We start from the raw sequence: 13,801 nt of genomic DNA, 5'->3' as shown, positions 1-13,801 counted from the left end.
TTTAAAAAACTACCTTGAGCTGGGCAGCGATTTATTGTACTTCATGCCACAGATGAGCAGATGACACCCATTGCAAACCCACTACCTCTCTCTCTCTCTCTCTCTCTCTCTCTCACAGACTGCTTCTCTGAACTCTCATCCAACTTTCTATAACTCAAAAGTGATAAAACTGAAATCCTATTCATAGATACCAAGTCCATGCAGCCAAAATTTCCCTTCAGGTGATGAGTCTGGGTGTCATCCTCAACAGCACTCTCCCTTACAAGCACACATAAACATCATCACCCAGTTTGCAAACCTCAATCGCCGCCCTCCAATCGTGGCCTCCGACACTGTTGCTGTCCTTGTTCATAGCCTTGGATTTTTGCATCTCTCTTCTGTTTGGTCTCCCCCACAAGTAACTCCAAAACTACAGCTTCTTCAGAACTCTGCTGCCCATATTATCACAAGGACCCCCTCAACTCACCATATGACTCAGCCCTGCAACAATTCCACTGGCTCCCTGTCCAATACCGCATCATGCAAAACATGCAAGGCAGCCTCTTTTTTAAAAAGAAAATATAAGATGTACAAATAAAGATAAGAAATATTTAGCAAAAGACATTAAATGTTTTGCTCTCTCTGTCGCAATGATTTTTCAGTCATTAAGAGCGTGCCAGTCCCTACCTTGTTCCAACCTTAAATAGCACAGTCACCACAGTTATTCAGTGTTCCTTGTGCCTAAACAAATTTCATCAATCCACCCATCCATTTTCCATCCCGCTGATCCTCACTAGGGTCACGGGCGTGCTGTAGCCTATCCCAGCTTTCTTTGGGCGAGAGGCGGGGTACATCCTGAACTGGTCGCCACCCAATTGCAGGGCACATAAACAACCATTCACACTCACACCTATGGGCAATTTAGCGTCTTCAATTAACCTACCAACTTAATTTCTGATTTTATTTGTTCCATTTTCTTTGTGTGTATTGATTACTTGGGTTGCTCCCAACATCTGGTGAAATTTTCATGTCAATAGCTCCTTTGGAAATACAGCGGCTGAAATAAGTATTTAACACGTCACCATCCAAAGGTATATGATATCTTCTTCTTTTCCTTTCGGCTTGTCCCTTTAGGGGTCGCCACAGTGAGTCATCCTTTTCCATGTAAGCCTATCTCCTGCATCCTCCTCTCGAACACCAACTGCCATCATGTCTTCCCTCACGACATCCATCAACCTTCTCTTTGGTCTTCCTCTAGCTCTCTTGCCTGGCAGCTCCATCCTCATCATCCATCTACCAATATACTCACTATTTCTTCTCTGGACGTGTCCAAACCATCGAAGTCTGCTCTCTCTAGCTTTGTCTCCAAAAGATCGAACCTTGGCTGTCCCTCTGATGAGCTCATTTCTAATTTTATCCAACCTGGTCACTCCGAGAGCGAACCTCAACATCTTCATTTCCGCCACCTACAGCTCTGCTTCCTTTTGTTTCTTCAGTGCCACTGTCTCTAATCCGTACATCATGGCTGGCCTCACCATTGATTTATAAACTTTGCCCTTCATCCGAGCAGAGACTCTTCTGTCACATAACACAGCTGACACCTTCCTCCACCCGTTCCAACTTGCTTCACTTCCTGACCACACTCACCATTGCTCTGGACGGTTGACCCCAAGTATTTAAAGTCCTTCACCCTTGCTATCTCTTCTCCCTGTAGCCTCACTTTTCCCCCACCACCCCTCTTATTCATGCATATATATTCTGTTTTACTTCAGTCTAACCTCATCTGTCAGCCTATCCATCACCACTGCAAAAAGGAAGGGGCTCAGGGCTGATCCCATGTCCACCTTAAATTGGTCTGTCACACCTACAGCACACCTCACCACTGTTCTGCTGCCCTCGTACATGTCCTGTATTATTCTAACATACTTCTCTGCCACTCCACTGCCACTTCCGCATGCAGTACCACTGTTCCTCTTTGGGTACTCTGTCATAGGCTTTCTCTAGATCTACAAAGACACAATGTAGCTCCTTCTGATCTTCTCTGTACTTTTCCATCAACATCCTCAAGGCAAATAATGTATCTGTGGTACTCTTTCTAGGCATGAAACCATACTGTTGCTCGCAAATACTCACTTCTGTCCTGAGTCTAGCCTCCACTAGGCTTTCCCATAACTTCATTGTGTGGCTCATCAACTTTATTCCTCTATAGTTCCCACAGCTCTGCACATCACCTTTGTTCTTAAAAATGGGCACCAGCACACTTTTCCTCCATTCCTCAGGCATCTTCTCACGCACTAGAACAGGCTGGTCAAAATCTCCACAGCCACCTCTCCTAGATGCTTCCATACCTCCACAGGAATATCATCAGGACCAACTGCCTTTCTATTTTTCATCCTCTTTAATGCCTTTCTAACTTCCCCCTTACTAATCATTGCCACTTCCTGGTCCACCACACTTGCCTCTTCTACTCTCCCTTCTCTCTCATTTTCCTCATTCATCAACTTCTCGAAGTATTCTTTCCATCTAGCTAGCACACTGCTGGCACCAGTCAACATATTTCCATCTCTATCCTTAATCACCCTAACCTGCTGCACATCCTTCCCATCTCTATCCCTCTGTCTGGCCAGCCTGTATAGATCATTTTCTCCTTATTTAGTGTCCAACCTGCCACACGTCATCATATGCCTCTTGTTTGGACTTTGCCACCTCTACCTTTGTCCTGTGTCGCATCTCAATGTATTCCTTTCGCCTCTCCTCGGTCCTCTCAGTGTCCCACTTCTTCTTAGCTAACCTTTTTCCTTGTATGATTTCCTGTACTGTGAGGTTCCACCACCAAGTCTCCTTCTCTCCTTTCCGGCCAGAAGATACACCAAGTACTCTCCTGCCTGCCTCTCTGATCACCTTGGCTGCAGTGGTCCAGTCTTCTGGAAGCTCCTCCCGTCCACTGAGAGCTTGTCTCACCTCTTCCCGAAAAGCTGCACAACACTCGTTCTGTCTCGGCTTCCACCACATGGTTCTCTGCCTTTGTCTTCCTAATCTTCCTCACCACCACCAGAGTCATCTTACACACCACCATCCTATGCTGTCTAGCCACACTCTCCCCTACCACTACCTTACAGTCGGTAACCTCCTTCAGATTACATCGTCTGCACAAGATGTAATCCACCTGCATGCTTCTACCTCCGCTCTTGTAGGTCACCCTATGTTCCTGCCTCTTCTGGAAAATAGTGTTCACTACAGCCATTTGCATCCTTGTTGCAAAGTCTACCACCATCTGTCCCTCAAAGTTCCTTTCCTGGATGCCGAACTTACCCATCACTTCTTCATCACCCCTATTTCCTTCACCAACATGTCCATTACAATCTGCACCAATTACGACTCTCTTTCTCTGTCTGGGATGCTCAGAACTCCTTCGTCTAGCTCCTTCCAGAATTTCTCTTTCACCTCTAGGTCACATCCTACCTGTGGGGCATAGCCACTAATAACATTACACATAACACCCTCAATTTCAAGTTTCAGCCTCATCACTCGATCTGAAATAACTTAAACCCTGCCCCTAAACTTCTAGCCTTACTGCCTTTCCACCTGGTCTCCTGGACACACAATATATCAACCTTTCTCCTAATCATCATGTCAACCAACTCCCGAGATTTTTCTGTCATAGTCCCAACATTCAAAGTCCCCACATTCAGTTCTAGGCTCTGTGCATTCATCTTCTCTTTCTGCCAAAGAACCTGCTTTCCACCTCTTCTTCTTCTTCGACTTCGACCCACAGTAGCTGAATTTCCAACGCCGCCCTGCGGGTTGACGGCGCCGGTGGCGGACGTTGTTAACCCGGGCCACGACCGATCCGGTATGGAATTCTTTGGATGAACGCTCATATTTGTTTGGCAAAGTTTTAAGCCCGATGTCTGACGCAACCCTCTGCATTTATCCGGTCTTGGGACCGGCCTACAGTTTGCACTGGCTTGTGCCCCACGTTGGGCTGCATTCAAAGGTATATGATATAAGGTTCAATAAATAAATACAAATACATGACTTCATGGTCAGTACTTATAGAGTTTTTAAATACAGCAGTGTGAAGTTACATATTACATTACATAATAGGACAGAGTGAATAAAGGTTCCATAAAGGTCATGTGAACGGATGTTCTCTAATGCTGGAGAACTTGCAATAATAAATTTAAAAAGCAACCGCCTGAGTGAACATTGGATGAGAAAAGGAAAAATAAATATAAACTGATAAAACTCCCTGCCTCAAAGGTTGTCTGCAGCCAGGTTGGCATTGCAAATGAGAATCAGTTCTCAATTGCGTTACCTGGATAAATAAAGTATAAAGGTGTACAGTATCGGCACGGTGGACGACTGGTTCGAGCGTCTGCCTCACAGTTCTGAGGACCGGGGTTCATTCCCCGGCCCCGCCGGTGTGGAGTTTGCATGTTCTCCCCGTGCCTGCGTGGGTTTTCTCCAGGCACTCCGGTTTCCTCCCACATCCCAAAAACATGCATACTAGGTTAATTGACGACTGTAAATTGCCCGTAGGTGTGAATGTGAGTTTGAATGGTTGTTTGTTTGTATGTGCCCTGCGATTGGCTGGCAACCAGTTCAGGGTGTACCCCGCCTCCTGCCCGATGTTAGCTGGAATAGGATCCAGCACGCCCGCGACCCTAGTGATGAGAAGCGGCTCAGAAAATTGATGGATGGATGGATGGAGGGTGTATGGTATCAAAGATATTTGAAACATAGATTAAGAAATAAAATAAGACATTATCTTGAAGGTTTGAGTTACCTGCAATGTTTTTTTTTTTTTTTTTTTTTTTTTTAGATCCAGTAGATGTCAGTAATGACCACTACAGTATGTCATCAGCCTCATTTGGTAAATCTACCCTGAACTAATAGGTGTGGTGGAAACGCAAACCAAATGGTCCACAGGAACCTTTTGCTACCAGAAACTCAAAAGTTCCTGGGTTGGTTGGTGGAAAAGCCCTATTGGCTCCTTTCTGGCTTTGGTTGCTGCTGCCATGAATATCCTTGCAGTTTGGCTATCGGACGCCTAATTCCACGGAGATCGTAGTCTCGGTGGTGGGCTGCTGACTACATTGTCGTCCCCACTGCAGCCACGGAGCCCAAATATGCACATGCTCAGTAAGTCAAAATGGCGTCAGCCATAAACAAACGCTAAAAATCATGAAATATGTTCTATTTTTTGGGAATAAATGTGGTGTCAGTAGTTATTCTATGAGTCGTTGTGATACGAATGCGAAAATCCTGATTCGGCATTAATTTTTTACGGTGGATTTCAATGCCAATTTGAGTCATCACTGATTTGTAAACAACCCTAGTTCACATCAAAGCAATTTGGTGGCACCAGAGAAAAAAAGTGCCTCTAGTTAAATGATTCAAACCACAGACACACTGGAGTGTAAAGAAAATCAACCAAAAGACTTTATGCATTATGGTTAGATGACAAGTGGGTCAAAGGGGACATACTATGCAGAATTGACTTTCTATTTCTACACAAACAACGTTAGTTGAAATTGATCAATAGCTTCTAGTAACCCCATGACTGAAAATGCAATAAAATCTTTTTGTAGGCACTTACTTTGTGGGTGTGCTCATTTCGGTGGTGGGGGTTTAAATTCAGTGGCGGCCGTGCATTTAGTACATGGGCCATGAGTTATCTTCTGACTAATCCAGTTCTCTATTAAGCCTCTATCACATCGCATTTACAGAAGCCATCAATACGATACAGAAATACAATATTCTGTAACAGCACACAACTGCTCCACAGACATCTGAAACAGATCAGATTCAATAGTTATCTAATAACATGACAAAAACGTTTTAATAAAATAATACTCTCCCGATATTTTTAAACATATTAATGTGTGCAGATCGCTACAAACGTGATTTGCTAGTCTAAGTTGGCTGTAAAAATTTTGCTCCGACCAACTCATCATGGGACGAAAAAATGCTTATGGTATCGAGGGCCAGCTCGCCAGTTTGTCAGAAAAAGTCACTAAAAATAGCCTCTGTCGCGTAGTCATCAACACGGCGCCCCCGCTTATTTCGTTGCATGCTCTAGCTCCGCCCCGGTTGTCATGGTCACGAAAGTTGTTAATTGCACATGCATGAAACAGAACTGCCCCCCAAAACAGTGATTTCAACCAGAGTGTAATAAGCAAAGCAAAGCAAATTTCTTTATAGAGTGTATTTCATACACAAGGTAACTCAATGCGATTTACATGATCAAAAGCATTTAATAAAAAGAGAACAATAAAATTCAGCTTAAAAACATTTAAAAACAAAGACAAAATTAAAAACAACACACAGTGCAGGAAAGATCATTTATAAGTGAAAATGTTCTAAAAAGCATGAGAAAAAAAAGAACAGTTTTTAACCTGGACTTAAAGACATTGACACTTGGGGCTGACTTCAATTCTTTTGGCAACTTAATCCATTTGCCAGCTAAAAGCTGCGTCATCACATTTGCTTTGGACTCTGTGCTTCGTTATTTGATCTAAATCGGCAGATCTCAGAGCCCTACTGGGCTGATATTCTATTAGCACGTCTATAATGAATTCAGGACCTAAACCATGAGTTATAGACCTGTAGCAGAACTTTCAAGTCTATTCTAACGCTGACTGGGAGCTAGTGAAGAGACTTTAGAATTGAGTAATATGTTCTGATCTCTTTGTTCTGCTCAGAACTTGAGCTGCAGCATTCTGAATGAGTTGCAGCTGTTTAATGCTCTTTTGAGGGATTCCAATCAGAAGACCATTATAATAGTCAAGCCTACTAGAAATAGAAGCATGGATGAGCTTCTCCTGGTCTGCTTGGCACATGCAAATCTTCTTCTAATGTACATGATATAGACTGTGGATTGCACTTTGTACACAAAGTGCTGCTCAAGTACTTAAAAAGGAAGAAAAAAATGCATTGATTTGCAACACCACCCACTTAGCACTCAGCAGGGACGTGTGAAACAGCAAAACACCATTTCCTTTCAACAGATCTGAAAGCATCTAAATGCACATTCTTCCATTTATGCCAGGGGTGTCCAAACTTTTTTCTCTGAGCGCCACATACGGAAAGATCAAGGGATGCAAGGGCCATGTTGAAATTATTCAACTTTAATTTATTAAACACGCTACAAATGATTAATCAAGCAATTATATATTGCAGCTATTTTTAAAAAACCTGCTGCTATCTCACAGCTTTCTCTGTTAAAGGTGATAAGGCAAATAGTTCAGAATTCAAGATTTTGGGGTGGCATGTGGCCCTGTATAGCACAAGAGTAGATTAGTGATAGACAAATATGGGGTTTTTCAGGGCCTATACCGATTATTCGTAGTCAAGGAGGCTGATAACTGATAACTGAAGCAGATATTTGTTGTGGTAAAAAGGAAAATATTGGCGTCAAAATTTTAAATAATCCAACACTTCATTTAAATGCATTTAAGCACATTTATTAAAAAGCCTTTCAAATTTGCAACATGTTATTTTATTTTTTTTAATCTTTGTTTTAAAATTCTAACAAAAAGTGCAGGGAGCTACCAGGCTCGGCAGCATGTTTAACCAATTATAAATGAAAACTTTAACAAATAAATAACTCACTAAGGTTTTTCATAGTAAATAAACTTTTACAAAATTTCAATATAATTGAAATGTTAGTTTTAAATAATAATAACAAATATTTTTGTTTAAAGTTCAAAAACCAAAAAAAGTGCAGGGAGTTCCCAGGGGCAGGAGCAGCTCTTGTAACACTAACGGCAAATTTACATAAATAGTTCCTTAAAGTTTTTAAGTCAATAAATAAATAAAACAGCATTCAAATCCCCCACAGCAGTGGGTCCCCTTTCCACCTGTAGATCACTGGCTCCTTGAGGTACAGATGTGGCTCATCCTCAACACAGCTATTGGCTAGCAGGTCACCAGTGTGAGCTCGTCACTAAAACGGTTGACGTAGCAAATTTGCAGCTAACTGGGTGTTAGCCTCCGAGCTAACCTCTTTCCCTATTGTCTACTAGCAGGGGTTAGCACAAGGCAAGCCAATGGCAGCTTTATTTATACAGTGCATTTAATACACAAGGTAACTCAATGTGCTTTACGTGATTGAAAGTACAACATTTACTGTGAGCAAATTCACACGATCCACACTTACAGGCACATCTGCAGGGACTGCGGCGAGCAGAGCTGTTGCGTATATTTATAAACAGTATATAACTAATCTTAATGGGCTCATAGTAATGTTACAAATAGTTGTGTGTTTTAGAGGACAACTAGTTATTAGAATTCATGCTGCCTTAACTTACCTTTGAAACATATTTGCTCCCTGGACCATTTCCATTTGGTAAAACTTGCTCTTCTCTGTCCCGTGTGTGAGACTGAGAGCACTGTGCATGCATTGCATGGGCTTTTACTGCGGGCTGATTGGCTGTTACCCATGCAGTGGCTGTGCAAGGGCAACCAATCAGTTGGTGCTGTGGGCAGAACAATGCTGGAGAGAGAAGTCACAGACAGAGCGGCTCGTTGCGGCGAGATCAAAGCCAAAATAACCCAGTATTAAATTATCGACTGTTGGGTTAATAAAAGGCCAATGCCAATATGCGCCAAATATTGGCCCCGATAATCAGCCCGTCCGATAATCGGGCTATCACTAGAATAGATCTGGCCCTGCAATCAACAGCAGCCGAATCCCATCTCCACATTCAGAACCAAAACATTTTGCAATCTGTAATAAACTTAACATTTTTAAAGCAGTGACTTGAGAATCATTAATGTGATATGTTGCTTAAAAATCAGACCTCGACATGAGCAAAAAGTGGAGGAAAATTTGTCTTTATTCACCACAGTGTTATAAAGAAAAATTGTTACCATTTTAGTAATAAATTATTTGCATCTAGAAAAGCTCTATAGTATATAAAGTGGGATGTGGATGCTGCAACACCCCCTTCTCTGGCAATTTATAGAAAAATGAATCCAAACTAATCAGGAGAAGCTTCATCATGCAACAAGACCATGACCCAAAACACACTGCCAACACAACAAAGGACTTCATCAGGGGGGGAAAGTGGAAGGTCTTAAACTGGCCAAGTCAATCACCGGAAACAAAAACTGAAAGTGGCTGCAGTAAAGGCATTTTAAAGGAATAATTTAACTTTCTGGTGAAGTCAATGGGTTGCAGGCTTGATGCAGTTATTGCAAGTAAGGGTTATGCCACCAAATATTAAATGTTCTTCACTTTAAGTTAATTTAATCATGTCTGTTCCAATACTTTTGCTCTTGAAAAGTGTGTGGCTTCAAACAAAAGGTGCTCTGTCCTGAGTTGTTTAACACATCTGGATTTAAATACCATGAAATGAAAGCTGGAATTCTGAACTTTTGTCTCATATCTCATCTTTTGATCTGAAACCCAAATGTCTTCAGTATACAACAAAAACAAAGGAATTGACCTTGCCGTTCCAATACTTTTGGAGTACATATATAAATATTAACACACACACGAATTTGAATTGGTTGTCATTGGCTGGAGACGTCTCCCAGACATCTTTCTGGTGAGAGCGCAAGCAATATTTTGGTCTCCTGGTTTCCCGGAGTCACCGCGACTGATCAGTCTCACCAGTCCAATGAATTCTCCGCCAGTGAGATAGGCCCTTTCTGCGCCTGTTCCAGACCAAAGCAATGGACAGAGATCTGGCAGTGAAGAGCCAGTGGAGTTCAGAAATCTTGCCATTGTGCCTTTGAGCAGGACAATGAACACCACACTACCACAAAAAGGGTACTACTGTAAGTTGTACATTAAATTAGTCGTTTGTGGTAAGGGAACCTACAGTAAGTTTAAACTGCCCTCTTGAGCAATTGTATTCTGTTACTGTACCTGAACTGAAGCTGGTTTTGCACAATTTACACCATGCTAAACTTGTACTCTGAAATGAAAAAAAATAATAAAAATTAAAAAACAATTTTAAAAATCATCTTAAACCTAACATTCGCTGACTTCCAGTGCAACAGGGTCCTTCTGAATCAAAAGACCACACATACATTTTGTGAAAAGACGTAGACGTCCCTGCACGTGAGCAGCGCCTTTGTGCAACACGTTGTGTCACATGGGTAGGGGTCAGGGCCTGGCACGCAGCCATACAACAATGATGCAACAACAACGCTCCCAGTTTGTCATTATAGCTTTGTCATGTACAATGAAACAAAAGGCAAAAGCAAGGGTACACGTTACTTGCCTGTAAAAGTAAGTTTAAATTGTGGCCATCTACTAAACGTTACAGTTGTTAGACAGTTAAGTCCACAATTTAAAAACACCACAATTATCTCGACATCAAACTTAGCAGCCACATCTGATATAACTCATATGATGTCAAAATAACAGTACAGCCCAGTTGCCAAACAGTCGGTTGATCTGGGTTGACTTTCAACTGGTGTTCCTCCCCTTTCTTGTCACCTCGTAACAAGCCAAGCGGCGGCACAAAGGTGTTCTTCTCACTATCATTTCTCCTCTCTCAATTGCCAATGTAACTGAGGCCAAAGAAAACATTTTGTTTGTCTTGCACACACATACAATCTCAACAAGCTGTACAAACTGGTTAGAAAACAAACAGGTGAAAAACGTTATCAGTAACTGAGGAAATAGAAATACCAAGTAGCTGACCAAGACCTGATGAATGATGTCACTACTGTTCCACTAATACAAATAATGTAGGAAGACTGCAGGCTTTTCTTTTCTGCATAAAAAACAATATTCCGATTTAAATTTTGACCAAACAGGACACAAAAATAAACCTGGTTTTTTTTCTTCATGTTTGACTTGACTCAGAACACTGAAGTTCTCTTTAACAAAAAGTGCTGAAATATACTCATTTGTATTTTAAAAAAATTATAATAATGATAATTGGATAGAAAATGTAATGATGCATGTTGAGAACGAGAAATACAATGGATGATCAGAACTTGAACATCAACACGGCATTCAGCCTAAAATTCCAGAGAAAATGTGGTTGAACAAGAATTTTGAGCCCATCTGCAAATGAGGCAACAACAAGGACAAAACAAAGTGACGAAGCAGCAAATCTCACTTTCCTAAGTTGCCTCCGCTGTTGGTGTTTTTCAATTTTTTGCAGGTCTCGTGATAAGCTGAACTAAAAAAGGAGGACGACACTAGTGAAATGTTTAATTGTTTTATTATTATCTTTGAATTTTCTAACTACCAACAACCAGAGAGAATGTGACACACGTACAGTATTTAAAAGTTATATGATGGGTACAGTCATGCTTACAATTATTGGCAGCCCTTCAGTTTTTGCAGAACCAAACTTAAATCATCAAGACATTTTAATTGGAGGTCCAAGGTAATTTAACAAGAAAAATGAGTATAAGCGGTACAGAAAAATGATGGATGAACAACTTAGATATTGTAATTTCAAAGAAAAAAAGGAAAACAACATGCTGCAATAGTGGCAACCCTCCTAATATTTGGTTGCATACCATTTGGTAGCGATGAAAGACTCCAAACGTTTCTTGAGCTTTTTGCACTTCTCAGGTGGTATTTTCTCCCACTCTCCCTTTGCATTTTGTTCAAGCTCTTGAACATTTGCAGGGTCCTTTTCCCCCCCAATGGCAGATTTCAGTTCTCCCAAAGGTTTTGAGATCAGGACTCAATGCTGGCCGTTTTAAGTCATGTTTTTCCCTTTTCAACCATTTATGTGTGTTTTTGGATTTGTGCTTTGGTTCTTTGTCTTGCTGGAGGACCCATGATCTTCGCCTCAAACCAGGATTTCTTACACTGGGTAAGACATTTCACTCTAAAATCCGTCCATCCATCCATTTTCTGAGCCGCTTCTCCTAGGGTCACGGGCGCGCTGGAGCCTATCCCAGCTATCAGTGGGCAGGAGGCGGGGTACACCCTGAACTGGTTGCCAGCCAATCGCAGGGCACATGCAAACAAACAATCATTCGCACTCACATTCACACCTACGGGCAATTTAGACTTGTCAATTGACCTACCATGCATGTTTTTGGGATGTGGGAGGAAACCGGAGTGCCCGGAAAAAACCCACGCAGGCACGGAGAGAACATGCAAAATCCACACAGGCAGGGCCGGGGATTGAACCCCGGTCCTCAGAACTGTGAGGCAGACGCTCAAACCAGTCGGCCGCCTCTCTCTAAAATGTCTTGATAATTTTCTTATTTAATGATACCTGTGATAAAGTCAAGGCCTCCAGTACCAGATGCATCAAAGCAGCCCCACAGCATTATGGTTCCTCCACCCATGCTTGACTGTTGGCAGGGTTTTCTTTTCCTGAAAGGCTTCATTGCACCGTCAGTAAACATACTGTTTGTGTGCATTGCTAAAAAGCTCTATTTTTGTTTCATCTGTCCATAAAATAGTTCATCATTTACTGTTTTGTATCAAACAAACTCTCTATAGAAAAATGTTTGACTTGATTCATTTTCTTCAGGATAAATTCTCTATTTAGTACTTACACTTAATAGGTGCCAATAATGGTGAGCACGACTAAGTCTGAGCCCTGGAATGGATTGGCCTATTGTCATTTTATTTAAAATCAGAACGAATCAAACTGCTGCCTGCATTGTACTACATTCTGTATCAGAACGCATCAACATTTTTCGATAAAATATAGTTGTAAGAGGCTTGACCCTTGTCTTTATCATTCACTAATGTAAAAGACTTTGTGCCATGCATGCAGTGAGATAAAATAGAATGTGTCGCTCGAGTGGTGAGGACACACTGAGCTGGCATGATGGTTAACAGTTCCAATTTCAATCTCCTCTATGTTCACTTTCATCTCTGCTTGGGTGAGAATTACACTGCTTTAAGAGTCCCTCCAGCTTTTGTCACATCCACAGCTTTTCTCCCGCCGTCTCTAATCAGTCTGTCTCGACACAGCCCGTCACAAGACAGCAGCATGCCGTCCATCCAAACGAAACCCTCCCTCTTCTTTCTCCAGTCCTCCCTCCCATTCTTCACTCTTCCCCATCCTAATGCTCTCTCCTTCTCCTTCCACCCACACACTCATTCACTATTCATATTTTGGAGGAGATTTTTGAGCATGGAAACAAATGAGCGCATCTGCACCATTTTCGGTGCAGAGGAAACCTACATTTTCTCCTCTCGCCTTGCTCTTCCTTATCTAACAAAGCCAGATTTTGGTTTTGGTTTACCACTGCTCATCTTTTTTTAGACTGAAAACCATGTGCCACTCACTCCTACTCTCCCTCTGCCTCTTTCTCCATCTTTTTCTCCTACCGCCACCCACTCAATCCTTTTCACCTCCTTCCTCTCCATTTTCTAGTGTTTCAGCCGTTTGCATGTGCCCGTTTGTGTATATGGATGCTTGCCAGTGCTGGGGTGCAAAAATTAACTGCCAACCAGTCTGCAGCAGACAACTATAAACAATGTGAAACTATGTATTTGGTAAAATACTAAAAATGTGTCAACAAGATGACTGCAGCCAGATTATTATTTTTTTGCATTCAGTTAATTAAACATCATTAACAAATGTTTAATGACATTTGTTCAACACAATTTCATTGAAAGGGAGCCAATTGTGACTTGGCTCCAGAACCACATGATATCCGATTCGAGAAGACCCACTGGATCCAGCATACACATACATACATACATACATATATATATATATATATATATATAAACATACACATATATATAGATATATATATATATATATATAAACATACACATATATATATATATATATAAACATACACATATATATATATATATATATATATATATATATATATATATATACACATATATATAAACATA

At 41.4% G+C, this 13,801-nt stretch overlaps 1 protein-coding gene across 3 annotated transcripts in view; it reads right to left on the bottom strand.

Moving 5' to 3' along the window:
* dagla (diacylglycerol lipase, alpha) overlaps nt 1-13,801 on the bottom strand; it is a 47,457-nt gene that overhangs the window by 30,383 nt on the left and 3,273 nt on the right. Inside the window, exon 1 of one of the 3 annotated variants that reach the window (XM_061759448.1) lies at nt 8,295-8,352. The exons of 1 other annotated variant lie outside the window; for it this stretch is intronic. In XM_061759448.1, coding sequence (XP_061615432.1) covers nt 8,295-8,329 — 35 coding nt within the window. In that variant the 5' untranslated portion in view covers nt 8,330-8,352. Of the gene's footprint in view, nt 1-8,294; nt 8,353-13,801 lie in introns of those variants that run through there. One more of the 3 variants, XM_061759457.1, reaches the window with a different exon arrangement.

The sequence above is a fragment of the Phyllopteryx taeniolatus genome, chromosome 2 (genome assembly GCF_024500385.1).
Source record: "Phyllopteryx taeniolatus isolate TA_2022b chromosome 2, UOR_Ptae_1.2, whole genome shotgun sequence".
Classification (NCBI taxonomy): Eukaryota; Metazoa; Chordata; class Actinopteri; order Syngnathiformes; family Syngnathidae; genus Phyllopteryx; species Phyllopteryx taeniolatus.
The sequence above is the reverse complement of the archived record's forward strand: the minus strand, read 5'-3'. Positions and strand labels throughout refer to the sequence as shown.